This window comes from Hemicordylus capensis, chromosome 14, assembly GCF_027244095.1.
Source record: "Hemicordylus capensis ecotype Gifberg chromosome 14, rHemCap1.1.pri, whole genome shotgun sequence".
NCBI lineage: Eukaryota > Metazoa > Chordata > Lepidosauria > Squamata > Cordylidae > Hemicordylus > Hemicordylus capensis.
The window spans coordinates 17,581,363-17,595,020 of record NC_069670.1 but is presented as its reverse complement, the minus strand read 5'-3'; the positions used below and the strand labels follow the sequence as shown (position 1 = coordinate 17,595,020).

The 13,658-nt window shown below is 53.2% G+C and overlaps 1 protein-coding gene across 25 annotated transcripts in view; it reads right to left on the bottom strand.

The window, feature by feature from the left end:
• Positions 1-13,658, bottom strand: part of NRXN2 (neurexin 2) — a 366,798-nt gene that overhangs the window by 48,141 nt on the left and 304,999 nt on the right. For 16 of the 25 annotated variants that reach the window (XM_053278159.1, XM_053278172.1, XM_053278160.1 and 13 more), the window contains 2 exons: positions 10,768-10,939; positions 712-801 (listed from right to left, as the gene is read on the bottom strand). In XM_053278159.1, the coding sequence (XP_053134134.1) occupies positions 712-801; positions 10,768-10,939 (262 nt within the window). Of the gene's footprint in view, positions 1-711; positions 802-8,298; positions 8,433-10,767; positions 10,940-13,658 lie in introns of those variants that run through there. The other 9 variants (XM_053278167.1, XM_053278176.1, XM_053278168.1 and 6 more) reach the window with 2 other exon arrangements.

Below are 13,658 nucleotides of genomic sequence, written 5' to 3'. Positions count from 1 at the left end.
ACCCCAGACAGGGCTCATATAGGGCCGTCTGTCCTGGCTGTGGGGACCTTCGCCCTCGATGGAGTCACCCCACAGCACTGCGTGCGGAGCACAACCAGCCCTGCCACATTTGGGGGTCAGGAGAAGATGCTCCAAGCAAACCCTCCCTTTTAGACAAGAGGACTCTCTCTGCCGAAGAGCTTGGTTCAGAGAGGATGCGGGCAGAGCCCTGGGTAGCTTCCACTCAGTGGAAGCCTCAAATCACGATGGAAGCCCCACACCCCCTGATTCCACTCTGTCCTCTCTACTCCCCACAGCTCTCTGATCCACCCACATCCTGCCATCCCTCCACTTCTGCACCAATGTATACATCCCAACAAAGGGTGGCAAAGCAGAGCCCTGCTTTTCGCTTTGGGCCACACCCTGGCAAGAGGCACATGAGCCACAGATGTCACTTCAAGTATGCACACCGCCCCCTTTTCGGACGGGACTGCACCCAGTAGAAAGCAGGTGTGTGGGCGAGGGCAAGGAAGGACTCTTTGGCGAATGAGCCTGAATTGTCCTTCCGTCAGAGATGTTCCCACCCCTCTGCAGTCACCAGCCTTGAACCATCGTCTTCATGCATGAAATGCTCAGCCGGGGAAAGGGAAGGGGCCAAGGGGCATGAAAGCCTGCACCTTTAAACCTTTTTGCTTGCTCGTTAATTAACCGGAATTAATTATTGTTAATTACCTTTGTCGAGTAGCCACTCATCTACTACTCGACCGAGCCGATACGGAATTCTCTGTCTAGCAATCGCCAGTCGCTCATTATCACTGTTCCCTTCAAAGAGTTTAGAGAGAGATTTGTAGATGGTTAAAAGAAAAAGAAATAAAATAGAGAGAGAGACATAAACACCATCTGGAAGGTCAAAGGTCAGAGGTTAGCACGTTTAGAGACTAAGCTCAGGCAAACAGCAGTTTAAGCGCTGGGTCGCAAAATTGCGGTTAGGTGTCCATTAGTATTTTGGTGGGTGGGTTGGTTGGTTTGCTTTTTTGAAAGGGAAGGGGGGGCGGTCAGTTTGGGATTTGGTTGGGGGTTTAGCGGTTTTAGCCAGCAACGGACACAGCACTAGTTATACGGTTTAGTCAGGTTTAAGTGTTAAAGATGAGCAGATGAGGTTAGAAGGATTTATGTTGCATCCGGGAGGTGGAAAAGGCGCCACCCGCATGCATGTTTATTAAATTCACTTTATTAGCAGACTTTAAGCCCTAGTCACAAAAAAAGGGTGGGGGGACACGCAACATCACACGGTCAAGCTCTCTTCAAAAGCTTCCTTTCCGAAACTCTCCATAGGCTTCTCATGCCCCTCTTTGTTCCCCCAACCCCACTTTCCCTCCAACACTCCCCACATTTGCAGCCCACACATTTGACCCGCATTTGTATCTGAAAACGGGCCCAGATGGTCCACTCTCTGCAACACAGAGACAAAGAGGCTGCCACATCTGGGCCTGCACCAGCCGTTGTGTCCATTGGTTTGTTTCCCCAGCAGGCTGGAAAGTCCTCTTGGCCGGGTTGACCCATAACCACGGATGCCCACTTCAATCACATGGCAGCTCACAGACTTTGGGCCCTTGGAGCCTTGGTCCCTCCGCAGTCCGGTTTGGATCAGGCATTGAACACATCGGGTTGGAATCACACACAATGCACCAGCATCCCCCACATCAGTAAGTCAAGGGAAAACCTCTGGTGGCTGAAACATACACCCCCAGTAGGAATGACTCCTCTCGTTTCCCCTATTAACAACACGCAGGCACTCCAGACACAAAGGGGCCTGTTCTCAGCATCACTCTGTGTCTACATTACAAGATGCAGCAAGAAGAAAGCCTGCCCCGAGAGCCACAGAAGGCTTCCAAGAGAATATCTGACACCATGATCAAGTGACAACTGCTAGGGGTTTCTCTGGAGGAAGCTGTGGGCATTAAACCGGCTTTAAGCCAGTTTAAATATTCAGTGTGGGGCAGGTGTACACCATATATCTAGTTTAAACCTTAAGTGTAACGAGATTTAATCTGGTCTAAATGTTTCTTAATTTTAATTGTTTCATTCTGTATTTCTTGATTTTAACGTAAACTCCCGTGGGCCACTTCAGGAAGGACGGTATATAAATTAAACAAACAAAAACAAACATTTAAATTAAATTAAACAAACAAAAACAAACATTTAAACCATAAATTAGCCATAAATTAAACAAACAAAAACAAACATTTGAAACCAATTTCAGACCAGTTGTGGTTCTCTGCCAAAGATCTAAGTTAGGAAATGTAATTCTCTGAGAGGGCAAGAGATCTCTATTAAAAGACTTAGGATTGTCAGCAATCTTAGATTTAAAAATAAAAACAAAAACTCCCAGGGTTATTTGTGGGAAACCTTGACAAGTAAACTGGTTTCCAGATCAGTTCAAATTTGTAGTTTAGACATGCCCTTGTGTGCCTGAACGTGTACCCTTTTGTTTGAGGGATGGTCATGAACAAACCAACTTTGACGTGAGGAACCGGTGACCTGCGGACCCGCAATCTAACCAACCTCTGAGTCGTCATGAGGCTAAAATGAAAGTCACCTTTGGCAGAACTGGCCTGAACTCGCGAGAAGGCCTTTTCTGGAGCTAGGCAATGTTGTTTTGTGGGACAGGAATGTTCTGAAACGTGGCTGTGCTCCCAAGCAAGTTGGGTGGATGATTCAAGGGCTACCAGAAGCCAAGAGACACGGTAGCTGTGGCAGGGTGCAAGAGGTTCAAAGACACCTCCAGTGCCCAGGCAAACAAGAGCCAACAGAAAGGCCTGAGCCCAGAAATTTGTTCTCAAGTTCCCGCCTCAGTTGACGCAGCCATACAGTTGGGGATGCCTAAGCATGTGCAAAGTGCCTTGTTCTTACTACTGCCTAACCACAACCAAACCCTGGATCTTATGTGTCCAGGAACAAGCTGGGCCCCAGTCCTATCAACTGAGCACTGCCAAACCACTTCCTGGCAGTCTGTGTGCATGCAGAGGAACGTAGCAGTTCCAAGGAGAAAAGCAGCACCCCACACTGCCGGATGGGAAATCAATTAGCCACCAGTCAGCATGGCTTGAGATGACGGGATCAGAGCAACCAAGCCCAGGCTGGCAACCGTCAGGAGGGAAGGGAAGCAGAAGACCCCACGTGAAGGAGGGTCTGGTGCCCCTGTTTTCTCTCAGCCCGGCAGCAGCAGCGAGCGAGCGAGATCTTGCTGGCCGGCACCCCCGGGAGTGTCCTGGATGGGGCAAGGACGGGGAAAGAGAGGGCAGGGAAGCAGAGGTGCTTCCAAAGTGCACCTGCCCTGCCCTGCCCTGCCCAGCCACCAGGGGGCCATCTCACGGAGCTAACCCCTGAGGCTGTGAAGCCAGAAACCTGCACCTGCAAAGGGGACCTTTTGAGGGAGGCTCGCCCCATATCATTGGAACTCCCCCCCCTTCCAAGAGACACCCCTGAAGACTGAGCAGTTTTTGGAAATGTAGAAAGGCTGTTCTCTTGCCAGGGGGGTGGGGTGCATTTAGCACCAGAGACTGGGGACTTGACTCCCGCCCACCGTCACGTCTTGCTTATTTTGATTTTGCTATCCAAAGCGCATTCAAGTCATTTCAGAACGGAGAATGTTTGAGCCGCCTAAAGTTGGCTTCTCCAGGAGGGCGGGTGGGTGAGGGGGCAATTGGACACCCCCCGCCCTGGGCCCCCTCTACTGGGGCAACTGCACCCTCCCCCTCCCATCTTTGCTTACTGTTCCATGCTGTGATTCAGCCCCTAATTAGAGGTGGTCAGGGACTTTTCATGCTCTCATTAGCTTCTGTATTAACGAGGCGATTAACATCTTTAATTAAAAATACGCCATCCCCAGAAAGTGACCTGAGTCTCTAATCAGGATCTGGCTTGGGAGGAAGGCTTGGTGAACAGCTCTCGGCTTTCTGACTGTCGCCTGGGTTTCCTGCTCAGGATTTCTCCCGCCACCGCTCCCCCCGCCAGCAGGCTATGCAAAAAAAAGGGGGGGGGGAAGCATCGCATTCCTCTTGGGTATGTAAGTGGGGTGGGGATTATAGGGATGCAAATTAGGCACCCAAGATCTTGCAAGCTATTAAAAGGTTAAATCCTATCATTTTCAGTTTAGAATCATTAAGAGAGTTTTATAGCTGGGGCTCAGAGGCTCAGTGTGGGCAGCAGGTCAGGCACAGCAGAACCACTGCATCTTCTGACTGGCTGGAACTCTGCAGCCTAACACAGCAGAGCACATTCAGCCACCGAATGCTGCGGGAGACATGTGCCAGTAGATAGCAGTTGTTTGTTTTCCATAACTGCTCCAAGCAGGAGGCGTCTACCTGAACATTGAGAACTTCTAACTGTAAATAATGGAAATATCATGGGCACATCCTTTGACTTGGGAATAATCTAATCCTAGATGTGTGGGGACTGGTTGTGATTAATCAATGGTAAAGGAAATGCATTCTGCACATGCTCAGAGGTTTGTTTAAGAAAACAGGTCCCAGAGCAATAAGTCCTGCATACTCTTTTGCTATGAGATCCCTTAGAGGTCGGTCACCCTTTCATTGCTAATGTGTGTGTGCAGGGGAAAGAATTCAGAAGTGGCTTCACAACTTGAACTTATCTGCAGGTCAAATGCTCAGATTTCAAAACAGGAGCTGCCCCCTCTTCATGAGCGGCCAGAGGGTGGTCTGTGGTGCCATCTCTGCAAATCAAAGCCATGAGCTTCGGTATAAGATTCCCCCCCAAATGCTGAAGGGGTTGGCCTCCCTTTTGCTACTTCGTCGAAACCTATTAGCTTCATTTAAAAGAGTCTCAAAACACCACCTGGATTTTGATAACAGTAATATTTATTTTAATTGGTTAATTAGCCAATCAATCGTTTTAAGGGCAAGGCAGTTAATCGACTGAGAACCTTACAATCCATCAACAGCCGCATGCGTGCTGTCTGTCGTGAGGACAGAGTGGATGTGAATTTCCCCTGCGGACCGAGAAAAGGTGGCAAGGAGAGAAGCTGCTAGGGAGGGAGGGGGCAGGGGAGAGGAGGGTAAGGCCAGGTCAGGATAGCGAGGCAGAGAAGCCAAAACAACGGGGGGGGGGAGAGAAGGAGCAACAGCACGCAAAGGAGATGGAGACGCTGCAGCCTCTTGCAGTGATTTTTTTTTGAGGGGGGGGAATGTAATGAATGCAGATAGTATGCAGATGAAGCACCCCCTGCAGGGGCTCCTGGCAAGCGCCAGCAAGGCTCTCTTCCTGGCAGTTCACCCTTTGCCCCCACCTCAAACATGGCTCTGTCGTTTTGCTCCGATCCTGGTTAGACTCGGGATAAATGAGCCCCGGGGCTATGGAGAAGGCTGGAACCAGGTGTGGCGCCTGCCTCTGCTTGTTTCTGCAGCTGAGATGGGCTGGTGCATGACACACGTCCCTCTGGATTACCCATGATGCCCCCCGCTGGGTCTGCAAACGGCATCTCTGCTCCGCCAGGCAGAAGGAAGGAAGGCCCCCGTGGGTCTCAGGGGAGGGGGGACGTGGATGGCTGCCAGGCACCAACCATCAATAGGCCGGCTGGCGAGGAGGGAGGGAAGGCAAGTCCTCAGTGTAAGTGAAGGCAGCAGATTCCTGGGCACAAACCCCTGTGCAGAACACAACAGGGGTAGGTCATGGGGAGCTTCAGCACCCATCGAAGCATTTTGGGGAGGGTACAGTTCAAGGTGCCGTTTTGGGGACCTTGCCGTTTTTGACACCCTCCGAGGCAGGGAGCTTCCTCTCTCTCTCTGCCCCGCTGCCATCTCCGACCCTGCCTGAGCAGTTCTGCTTATGCGCCAAGCCGCAGCCAGTCTGTGCACTTGCCCGGATGCCTCGGTGGTGGCCATGCCACGGGGACACGGCGCTCTTCCTCTGGAGACCACGGGCACCTTTTGCAAAGGCGGCAACCTTTTCAAACCAGGGCCGACTTGGGCTGGCATTTCGAGTGTGGTTATCTGGGTGTGTATCTCTTGGATCTGTGCTACTGCAATCAACCCAGTCTTCACGGTTAACGTGATGTGAGTAAGCCGACAACAGGCAGGGCGAGTGTGCACACGGAAGGCTGGAAATGGACAAAGGACTGAAAAACCACCTGCGTCCCATATACACCACACTCTCTGTCTCTCTCTTTCCCCTCTTCTCCATTTCCCTTCTGTTCCTGAAGATGCAAACTCACGTGTACCCTTTCCTGAGAGAAGGCCCTTCTCCTCCAGTCTAACTTCCTGAGCAACGCCATGCAGTCCGTGCTTTGTTTTGCCTTCTAGGGAGTCACGCCAGGTTGCATTTCTCGCAAGGAGGGCTTATTGCCATCCAGAGGGCTGACATCCCTGCGCCATTTGAAATTCACGGGCCTCAGTTGTCCCCATCTGTAAAATGGGGGAAATACCTGACAAAGCGGTTGCAGGGACGGCTCTACGACTCGGCTAGGGTATGGGGCCGTAGATCAGTGGTAGAGCATCCAGTTTGTGTGCAGAAGGACCTAGATTGACTCCCTGGCAGCATCTCCAGGTAGGGTTGGGAGAGACCCCTGCCTGAAACCTTGGATAACTGCTGCCTGCCAGGGTAAACAATTCTGAGCTGGATAGACCAAGGGTCTGACTCAGTATAAGGCAGCTTCCTATGTTCCTAGGCTTCTTGTCAGACTGCTGATGGGCGTATCGGAAATGGCACTTCCTCAAGACAGAAGGCTTAAAGTTGATGTATAGTTAGCCCAAGGCAGCCTGCTTGAAAACGTTCATGAGAACTCCACATTTTATGTGAGAACGTTCATGAGAATTCCACATTTTAAAAATACACTTGTAACTCTGCATGGAAAAGGATCAAAATAACATTTGCTGACAAGTCTACTTTTCCACAGTATCCTTTGCTCAAATGTTCAAGGTGTTTCACACATGGAAACAGCCATTAAATCACGTTACTCTATACAATGAAATAGGACCTTCAGATTTGGCCCCCCACACACACTTTGGAGGGTGCACTTCATTCACACATGCTTCTGAGTGGTTCTTAATTTTTGCAGAATGGTGCACTGATCCCCTCACAAAGGCTCGTGCGACTTGATGCTGATGAGGTCTGAGGTGGGGGTTCTCCAACCAGACCGCCACGCCTGGAATTCTGTGCCAGTTAACGCTCTCTTCGTCTGATGTCCTATTTATAACCACAAGCACAAAAGATTCACTCCCTCCTGCATCCCTCTTTAGAAAACGACGAGGGCATCACTGCAAAGATGTTGTACTCCACATGAGGAGCGATTTATTTTTAAAGCACTTAAATAAATTATCCGCAGCTGAAATGGTTTGCATTTTTAAAAACAGGGGGCCTTTTAAATGTAAAAAAACCCGTTCTCAATGCATCGTAAAGCCGCCATCCTCAGGGATGAGAATGGTAAAAGCAGGCTGGACGCCGAAAAATGGGTGGCACAGAAGAGAGAGAAGACTAAAATGGCCCCTGCTTTGAAATGTCTTTCTTTCAGGGCACAGCCCACCACGCCAGCACACTCTGCACCTGCCGCATTTATTTCAAATGGTGAGAAGAGATCGGTGCCCTGCTGCTCCGCGTCCTCCAATGGAAGGAAGGGGCCAGCCCACACCGGCGCGAAAGTGCCCCGTGTGGTTTGTAGCTCCTGCAAAATTGCCTCCCTCCTCCCTTCCAAAGCGTCTCCAAGGGTGAAACTTGGTCGCTGAGCAGGCTGGGCCGGCAGGAAGAACCGTTTCCATGCTTGTGTGCCTGCTCGGATTGCATGCAGCCACGCACAGTGTTGTGCTTTGCCAAAGTGTGCCTGTGAAATGGCACCCTTGTCAACCGGTGCTGGTGAGTGCACGCCGGCACAGAGGAATAAACGTGTGCTTCACTTGGGCCCTTCAATTCGTTTTCACCAGTCTGCGGCGTGAGAGCCCAGCCTGAGGAAGCTGTAGCCCTCTGGCACGACAAAGAATGCTGTCAGGCTGAAAAGCTGGCAGCGCTTTCAACCATTTTGTCTGCCTGTTTTCAGCAATTCTGAGGGCTGACCCCACGACACATTTTTGGACACGCGGGTCTGGATGCAGGAAGGGCGCTGCACCTGATCTGCAACGCGAGCAAACCGACATCCTCTTCGGATGACGCTCGTCGTCTTTCGGACCCGATTCACAAATGTAAGGGGGCAACTTGAAACACACCCTTGCAGAGCCTGCTCCACATTCTCTAGGTGCTTTGGTGATTTTCACTCCGCTTTTGCAAACCGCCAAAACAAGAAAAGAAAAATGAGGAAACAAAGTGTATGTGTGTGGGTGAGAAATGTCTTTATAAAACTGCTCTGCAGAACAGATGTGGCACTGGCAAAAGCTTGCCTGCACTGCTGCGTTGCGAGGGGCTGCCTGCACAGTAGGATGCCCGGATGAAGTTGCTTCAAAGAGCCCCTGGGTAGGAAAAAGAGGTGCACAGTCCCTTGAGAAGAGAGGAGGGGTGGCTGGTTTTGCCAGCAGCACCTGAGCAGGGAAGTGACGGCATCCACTGCTTTCCAAGATGGAGATGATCTCCATACAGGAGACCAGTCTTGGATGAAGTGTGGCGTAGAGCACTCCAAGGACCCCAGTCACAGCTAAAGGAAGATGCTTGTTCTGGCAACAGTGTGTGAGGGGGAGCAGCATGCCCCCAAGAGAGCGCCAAATCTCTCTGCACAAAGGTCCAAGAGTGTGCCTTGCTGCTCTTTCAGGGCCCGGGCATCCCCAAGCGCCTGTGTGCAAATGCCCATGTGGCTCCCACACGGTGGGCAAGGGGATCCAGAGACCCGGGCAGGCTGCCACGCGGGTGCCTGAGCTGTGGCGGCGACGGCAGTTCCGGAGAGCAAGCCCGGCTCAGCTCTCTGCAGCACAGGGCATCAAAGAGACTGCACAATCAGGCCAGCGGGATGGCTGGTTGAGGAGAGGCACTTGGGGGGGGGGGGACGGACGGAGGGGAGCAGGATCAAAGCAGCCGGTGGATCCCAGGCGGGCAGGAGCTCTCCCTGCTCGGCCTGCCTGCGGCACTAATGACCTTGATTAGGTTTCACTCCCCCCCCCCGCCCCGCCCCCTGCGATGGTTCCTGCTGGCTCCTGGTGGGAGGAAAGAAGCCGTTGTGTGTGATTCAGCCACAGCTGAGGGGAGCAAGCCGGTCTTGCAAGAGGACAGTTCCAGGCTGGTGGCATTTCCAGACACAAATGCAGCCGCAACCCATCCCCCGCCCCCGCCCCCCCCCGCCCCATCCAGGCCTCCCTTCCCTCCCAGCCCCCAGAGACCCACCCTTGCTCAGTGGAGGTCGGAACCAGCCTCTATCTCCAATCACAATGCACAATCCAGTCCCTTCGCACAGCCCAGCCCTGGAGGCAAGCTGCTGCCCACCTCACCCTGCACTGGGGGCAGCACCATGGGGAAGCTACAGCAAGGCCATCTGGGGTAGGGGGCTGTGGTGGTGGGGAGACACCGAGGTTCAGGCAGGCGTTAGAGCCCATGGAGGCTTTCCTCCCTCCCGCTTGCACACCGGCCGTCTCTGTCCTGGGTGACCCTCCTCCAGCTCCCTGACTCTTCTCCCACATCCTCCACTTCCTGCCATCTCCACTGCGCAAGGACCTGGACCTTTCCTGCAATTGCCAACCTTTTCAAAGAATAAAGGAGATGAGAATGAGATATGCTCAAGCACTTCCCTTGCTGAAAAGGGCTGTAAAAATTATTTGATAGTTGCAGAAGGCCAGCCACCGACAGAATGTCAAGGGCTCAGATCTTCCGGGTTGGGAGGCGTTTTGAGAGAGAGAGAGAGAGAGAGAGAGAGAGAGAGAGAGAGAGAGAGAGAGAGAGAGACTGTTTTTTGTCATGAATATGGACTCAGATGTCACTGTTTCAAAACCCAGCTCAGACCAGACTGGCTGGGGAGCCTGGGGGAAGGTCACCCTCCCAGCTGGCCTCAGTTCCCCCACCTGCGCAATGGGGATGTGTGGCCGGTCCCGTGGGTTTTATCAGGACAAGAGTCAGCACAAATTAAAGGCTGCAGAGAACAGATCAACACAGCAACAGCACGGTTACTTGTGGGGAGGGCAGGGCTCAGGTCTCGGCTGTCACACTGAAGCTCAGGCAGCAGTGAACGCCTGTCCCTTCTCCTGCTCCAAATCCTCGGGCTCTTGTTTGTGCCCTCCCTGCTCCCCCAAAGGAGGGTGGCTTTGGTGCCAGGGCATGAGACTTTGGCACCAGCTTCTTCTCCTTCGCAAGGGAGCCACTGCCAGTCAGTGCAAGGGAGACTGAGCTAGGCTGACAGAGCAGAAGGACACCTCCGCCGCTCACCAGCAGCAGTGCTTGGCATGCCGCAGGCCCCAGGTTCAGTCCCAGACAAGGCTGAATCAAGACCCCCGGAGAGCCACGGCCGGTGGATGTAGAGGAGAGTGAGCGAAAGGGACTGGTGGCCTGGCCCAGGACGCAGGCGCTTCCTCCGGGGGTCGGGCTGCCGTTCAGTGGCACAGAGTATCTGCTCTGCACGCCGAAGGCCCCAGGTCCAGTCTCTGGCAACATCTCCCAATGACTCCTGCCTGAAACCGCTGCCAGCCAGTGTGGCCACGGCTGGGCTAGATGGGGCATCTGGGTCCCCCCCTGCTGGTAGTCCGGCCCCTTCACCATTGGGCGGAAGTGATCCGAGGGCAAGGGTGGTTCCGACCTCCGTGGTGTGGGGGAGACGGGGGGTGGGGGCGGGGGTGGGGGGCACGGAAGACATTGCCTCCCAGTCCCTACCTGCGGGGTATCGCTCATTGATCGGCCAGTTGTCCACCTGCAGCGTCGCGTTGCCTCCACTCCGGGTGAAGCGCACCACGTGGTACTTGCCGTCGTTCACCATGGCGTTGCTCTCCTCGATGGTGATGTCATCCGTGCCCACGTTGAAAATGACCCCAACTGTGCCCTGGTCCTGATGGAAGCAAGAGGGGGGGGGGGGGAGAGAGAGAGAGAGAGAGAGAGAGAGAAAGGGGGGTCAGAGCAGGGGTTGGAGGGAAACAGTGAGGAATCAAGGAGCACCAGAGGGTGGGGTGTCAACACGGCTCCATCCCGCAACGTATTTCCAAATGCCAGAACCCTGCGAGTGATCCAAGCCTGCGTGAGCAGATATCACTACTATCCGACCCACTGGACCTGACTAATGCCACAACTACAAACACAAAGCGACTTCTGGGAGACACATGAGGAATAGGCAGAACAACAGCCAGCCAGGCATGTACAACCTCCCAACTTCAGCCCACGGACAGGAAGGAGCCACATTCCTGCTGAGACCCCTTTTTGTGGGAGCAGAACTCATCTTGCAATGGGTGTGTTCACGGGCATCGTTACCTGGGTTATCTCGGTCCAATGTCTTATTCCACTAATAGCTAAGAGTCTGTGGGTACTTCCAGGTAGGAGCCTATTAAGACCAACCAATCCTTGCTCTTTGGCAACATGTGAGGTCACCACAACTTTCCACACTTTCTTGGTGAGGCGGGGAGAAATAGCGCTTTGTGCATGAACCCCTCTTGTTGTGTTCTGACTATACTGGTGGGTGTGCTAAAGCTGTGCGGATGGAAGAGGGACAATGCACCCATCACTAAACTGGTGCTGACTGGAAAGACAGGGCATTTTTTTAAAAACCGGTTTCTAAATCTGTGCTTTTTAAGTAAAAAAAAAAAAGTCACGCCCCCGTCTCTAAATCTTACTTTTTCAGTTAAACACTACCGCAAAAAAAAGAAGGGGGGGGGGGGAGAAAATGCTGCTTAAAAAAAAATGTGGGCAGAAAAGCATTTCAGCACATGTTAATTAAACAGCTGATTAAAAAAACCACATACATTATTCCAACAATGGGGCCCACCATTTCCACCAGGAAAGGTAACAGTGAAGGTACAGATGCATTGCCTGCAGGCTTGACCACCTATGTCACGGCATGCATCAAAAACACACCCCTCCAAAGAGATGGAAGAGGAGTACAAGAGGAGCTGCAAGCCTGCACACTGCCACTCTTTGCCACAAAATCCAGATTTTCTGTGGCCTCCAAAAGGACGGAAGACCCACAAAGAAAACAGGAGAACCATTATGTGATGATGGTGTTGTGTCAATGCCATATTAGAAGTGAGCGAACAGAGCCTGGAAATTATGCAACCTACGCCTCGTGCAGAAGCACCCTGTGGCCCCGGGACTGTTGCACAAGACGGAGGTCTGATCTGGTACCACATAGAGGGGAGGTTTGAGGCTTAAAAGGGATCTCCCTTTTGAGCCTCAAACCTCCCACCTGTGTGGCAGGACACAGTGCTGGATTCTTGTGTGTGTGGTTCTTGCACATGACTGGAAGGCTGCTTAAGAGCAAGGGGTTTGGCTGGACCCGTGTAAGGTCATGGGCAACCAGCAGAAACAGGCTGCCGCTGACACCTTGGATTTGGCACAACATGGCTTGAGCAAAAGGAATTTGGCACTTGTACATCAACGAGCCCGGCCTGGCAGCCAAGAGAGAAGCCACTGGCCAACTTAAGCCAGCCATTGCTTGTTTCTGGGGCTAGGAGGCGGATTCTCTTCTTATGAAAAATGCTGGGTTTGGACACAAGGGAAGATTGCATGCTCACTTTGTGAGGGAGGCTGCCCAAGAGGCCGGGCTTCATAAGGACCCTTGCGCACAGCCTGGGGGAGCCCAGAAGCCAGGGCGATACCAGCAGACCGAATGCCGAGGGTCATCCTCGGGGCATCAAGAGAGAATAGAATCCCTCCATGCATTGGCAATGGAAAGCAAGATGAAGAAGACATGTCCACGGGGGGAGTGTTGCCTTCTCCCTCCCTGCCAGCCACCATGCCCTCTGGGATTACGGAGCAGAGTTCCTAGGCAGGCACCCAGCCCCACTGCTTTGGAAAACGAGCGCATGATAGGAAGACACGTAGGATGCCCTGCCCACCAAGGAAAGAGAGCAGGACGTGACCGGACTGCACAGGGCAAGCCTCCAGGGCAGAGAGAGCTGCACTCCCAGGCTCCCTCTCTCTCTCTCTCTCTCTCTCTCTCTCTCTCTCTCTCTCTCCGCCCAGCGCTCAGCTCCGTGTGGGTGGCCAAGAACAGCACCTCCCACGGAGGCTGGCCCCAAGAGCCACAGGCATGTCCGTGGCCCAGATCCCCTGGTGGAGGCGGCATGCCTCTCCCACCTTCTCCCCGAGAGGAGAGGCCCCTGGATGCTGCACCCTGCTTGGAGCCAACACCTGTCCCCGCCCTCCCCAGCCAACCTGCTGCGGCTCTGAGTAATCACAGCTCCCTTAATCCAGTTCCTGGTGCAGCCGCCGATTGACACCGCGCTGCCTAATCTCGTTTGCCTCATCAATAAGCTAACGATCAGGGCTGCTTAATTTCATTTGCAGCAGAGTGGTAATTAATCCAGGTCTGCAGCCGCCTCGCCGGGAAGGCGCGCAGGAGCCACCAGGGCGAGAGGCAGCCTGCTCAGTGCTTCGGCGGCGGGAAGGCAGGTGCGCGCACAGAGGTGCATTCATGTGTGCCTGTGGTGTGTGTGTGTGTGTGCAGTTTTTGCCAGTGTGCAAGAGCGTCTCTGAGGAAACAAGCTCCACCCCGTCTCTCTAATACTGACAGAGCAGCGACCCTCATCCGAACATGCTGATGAGACAAGCTCCGGCTA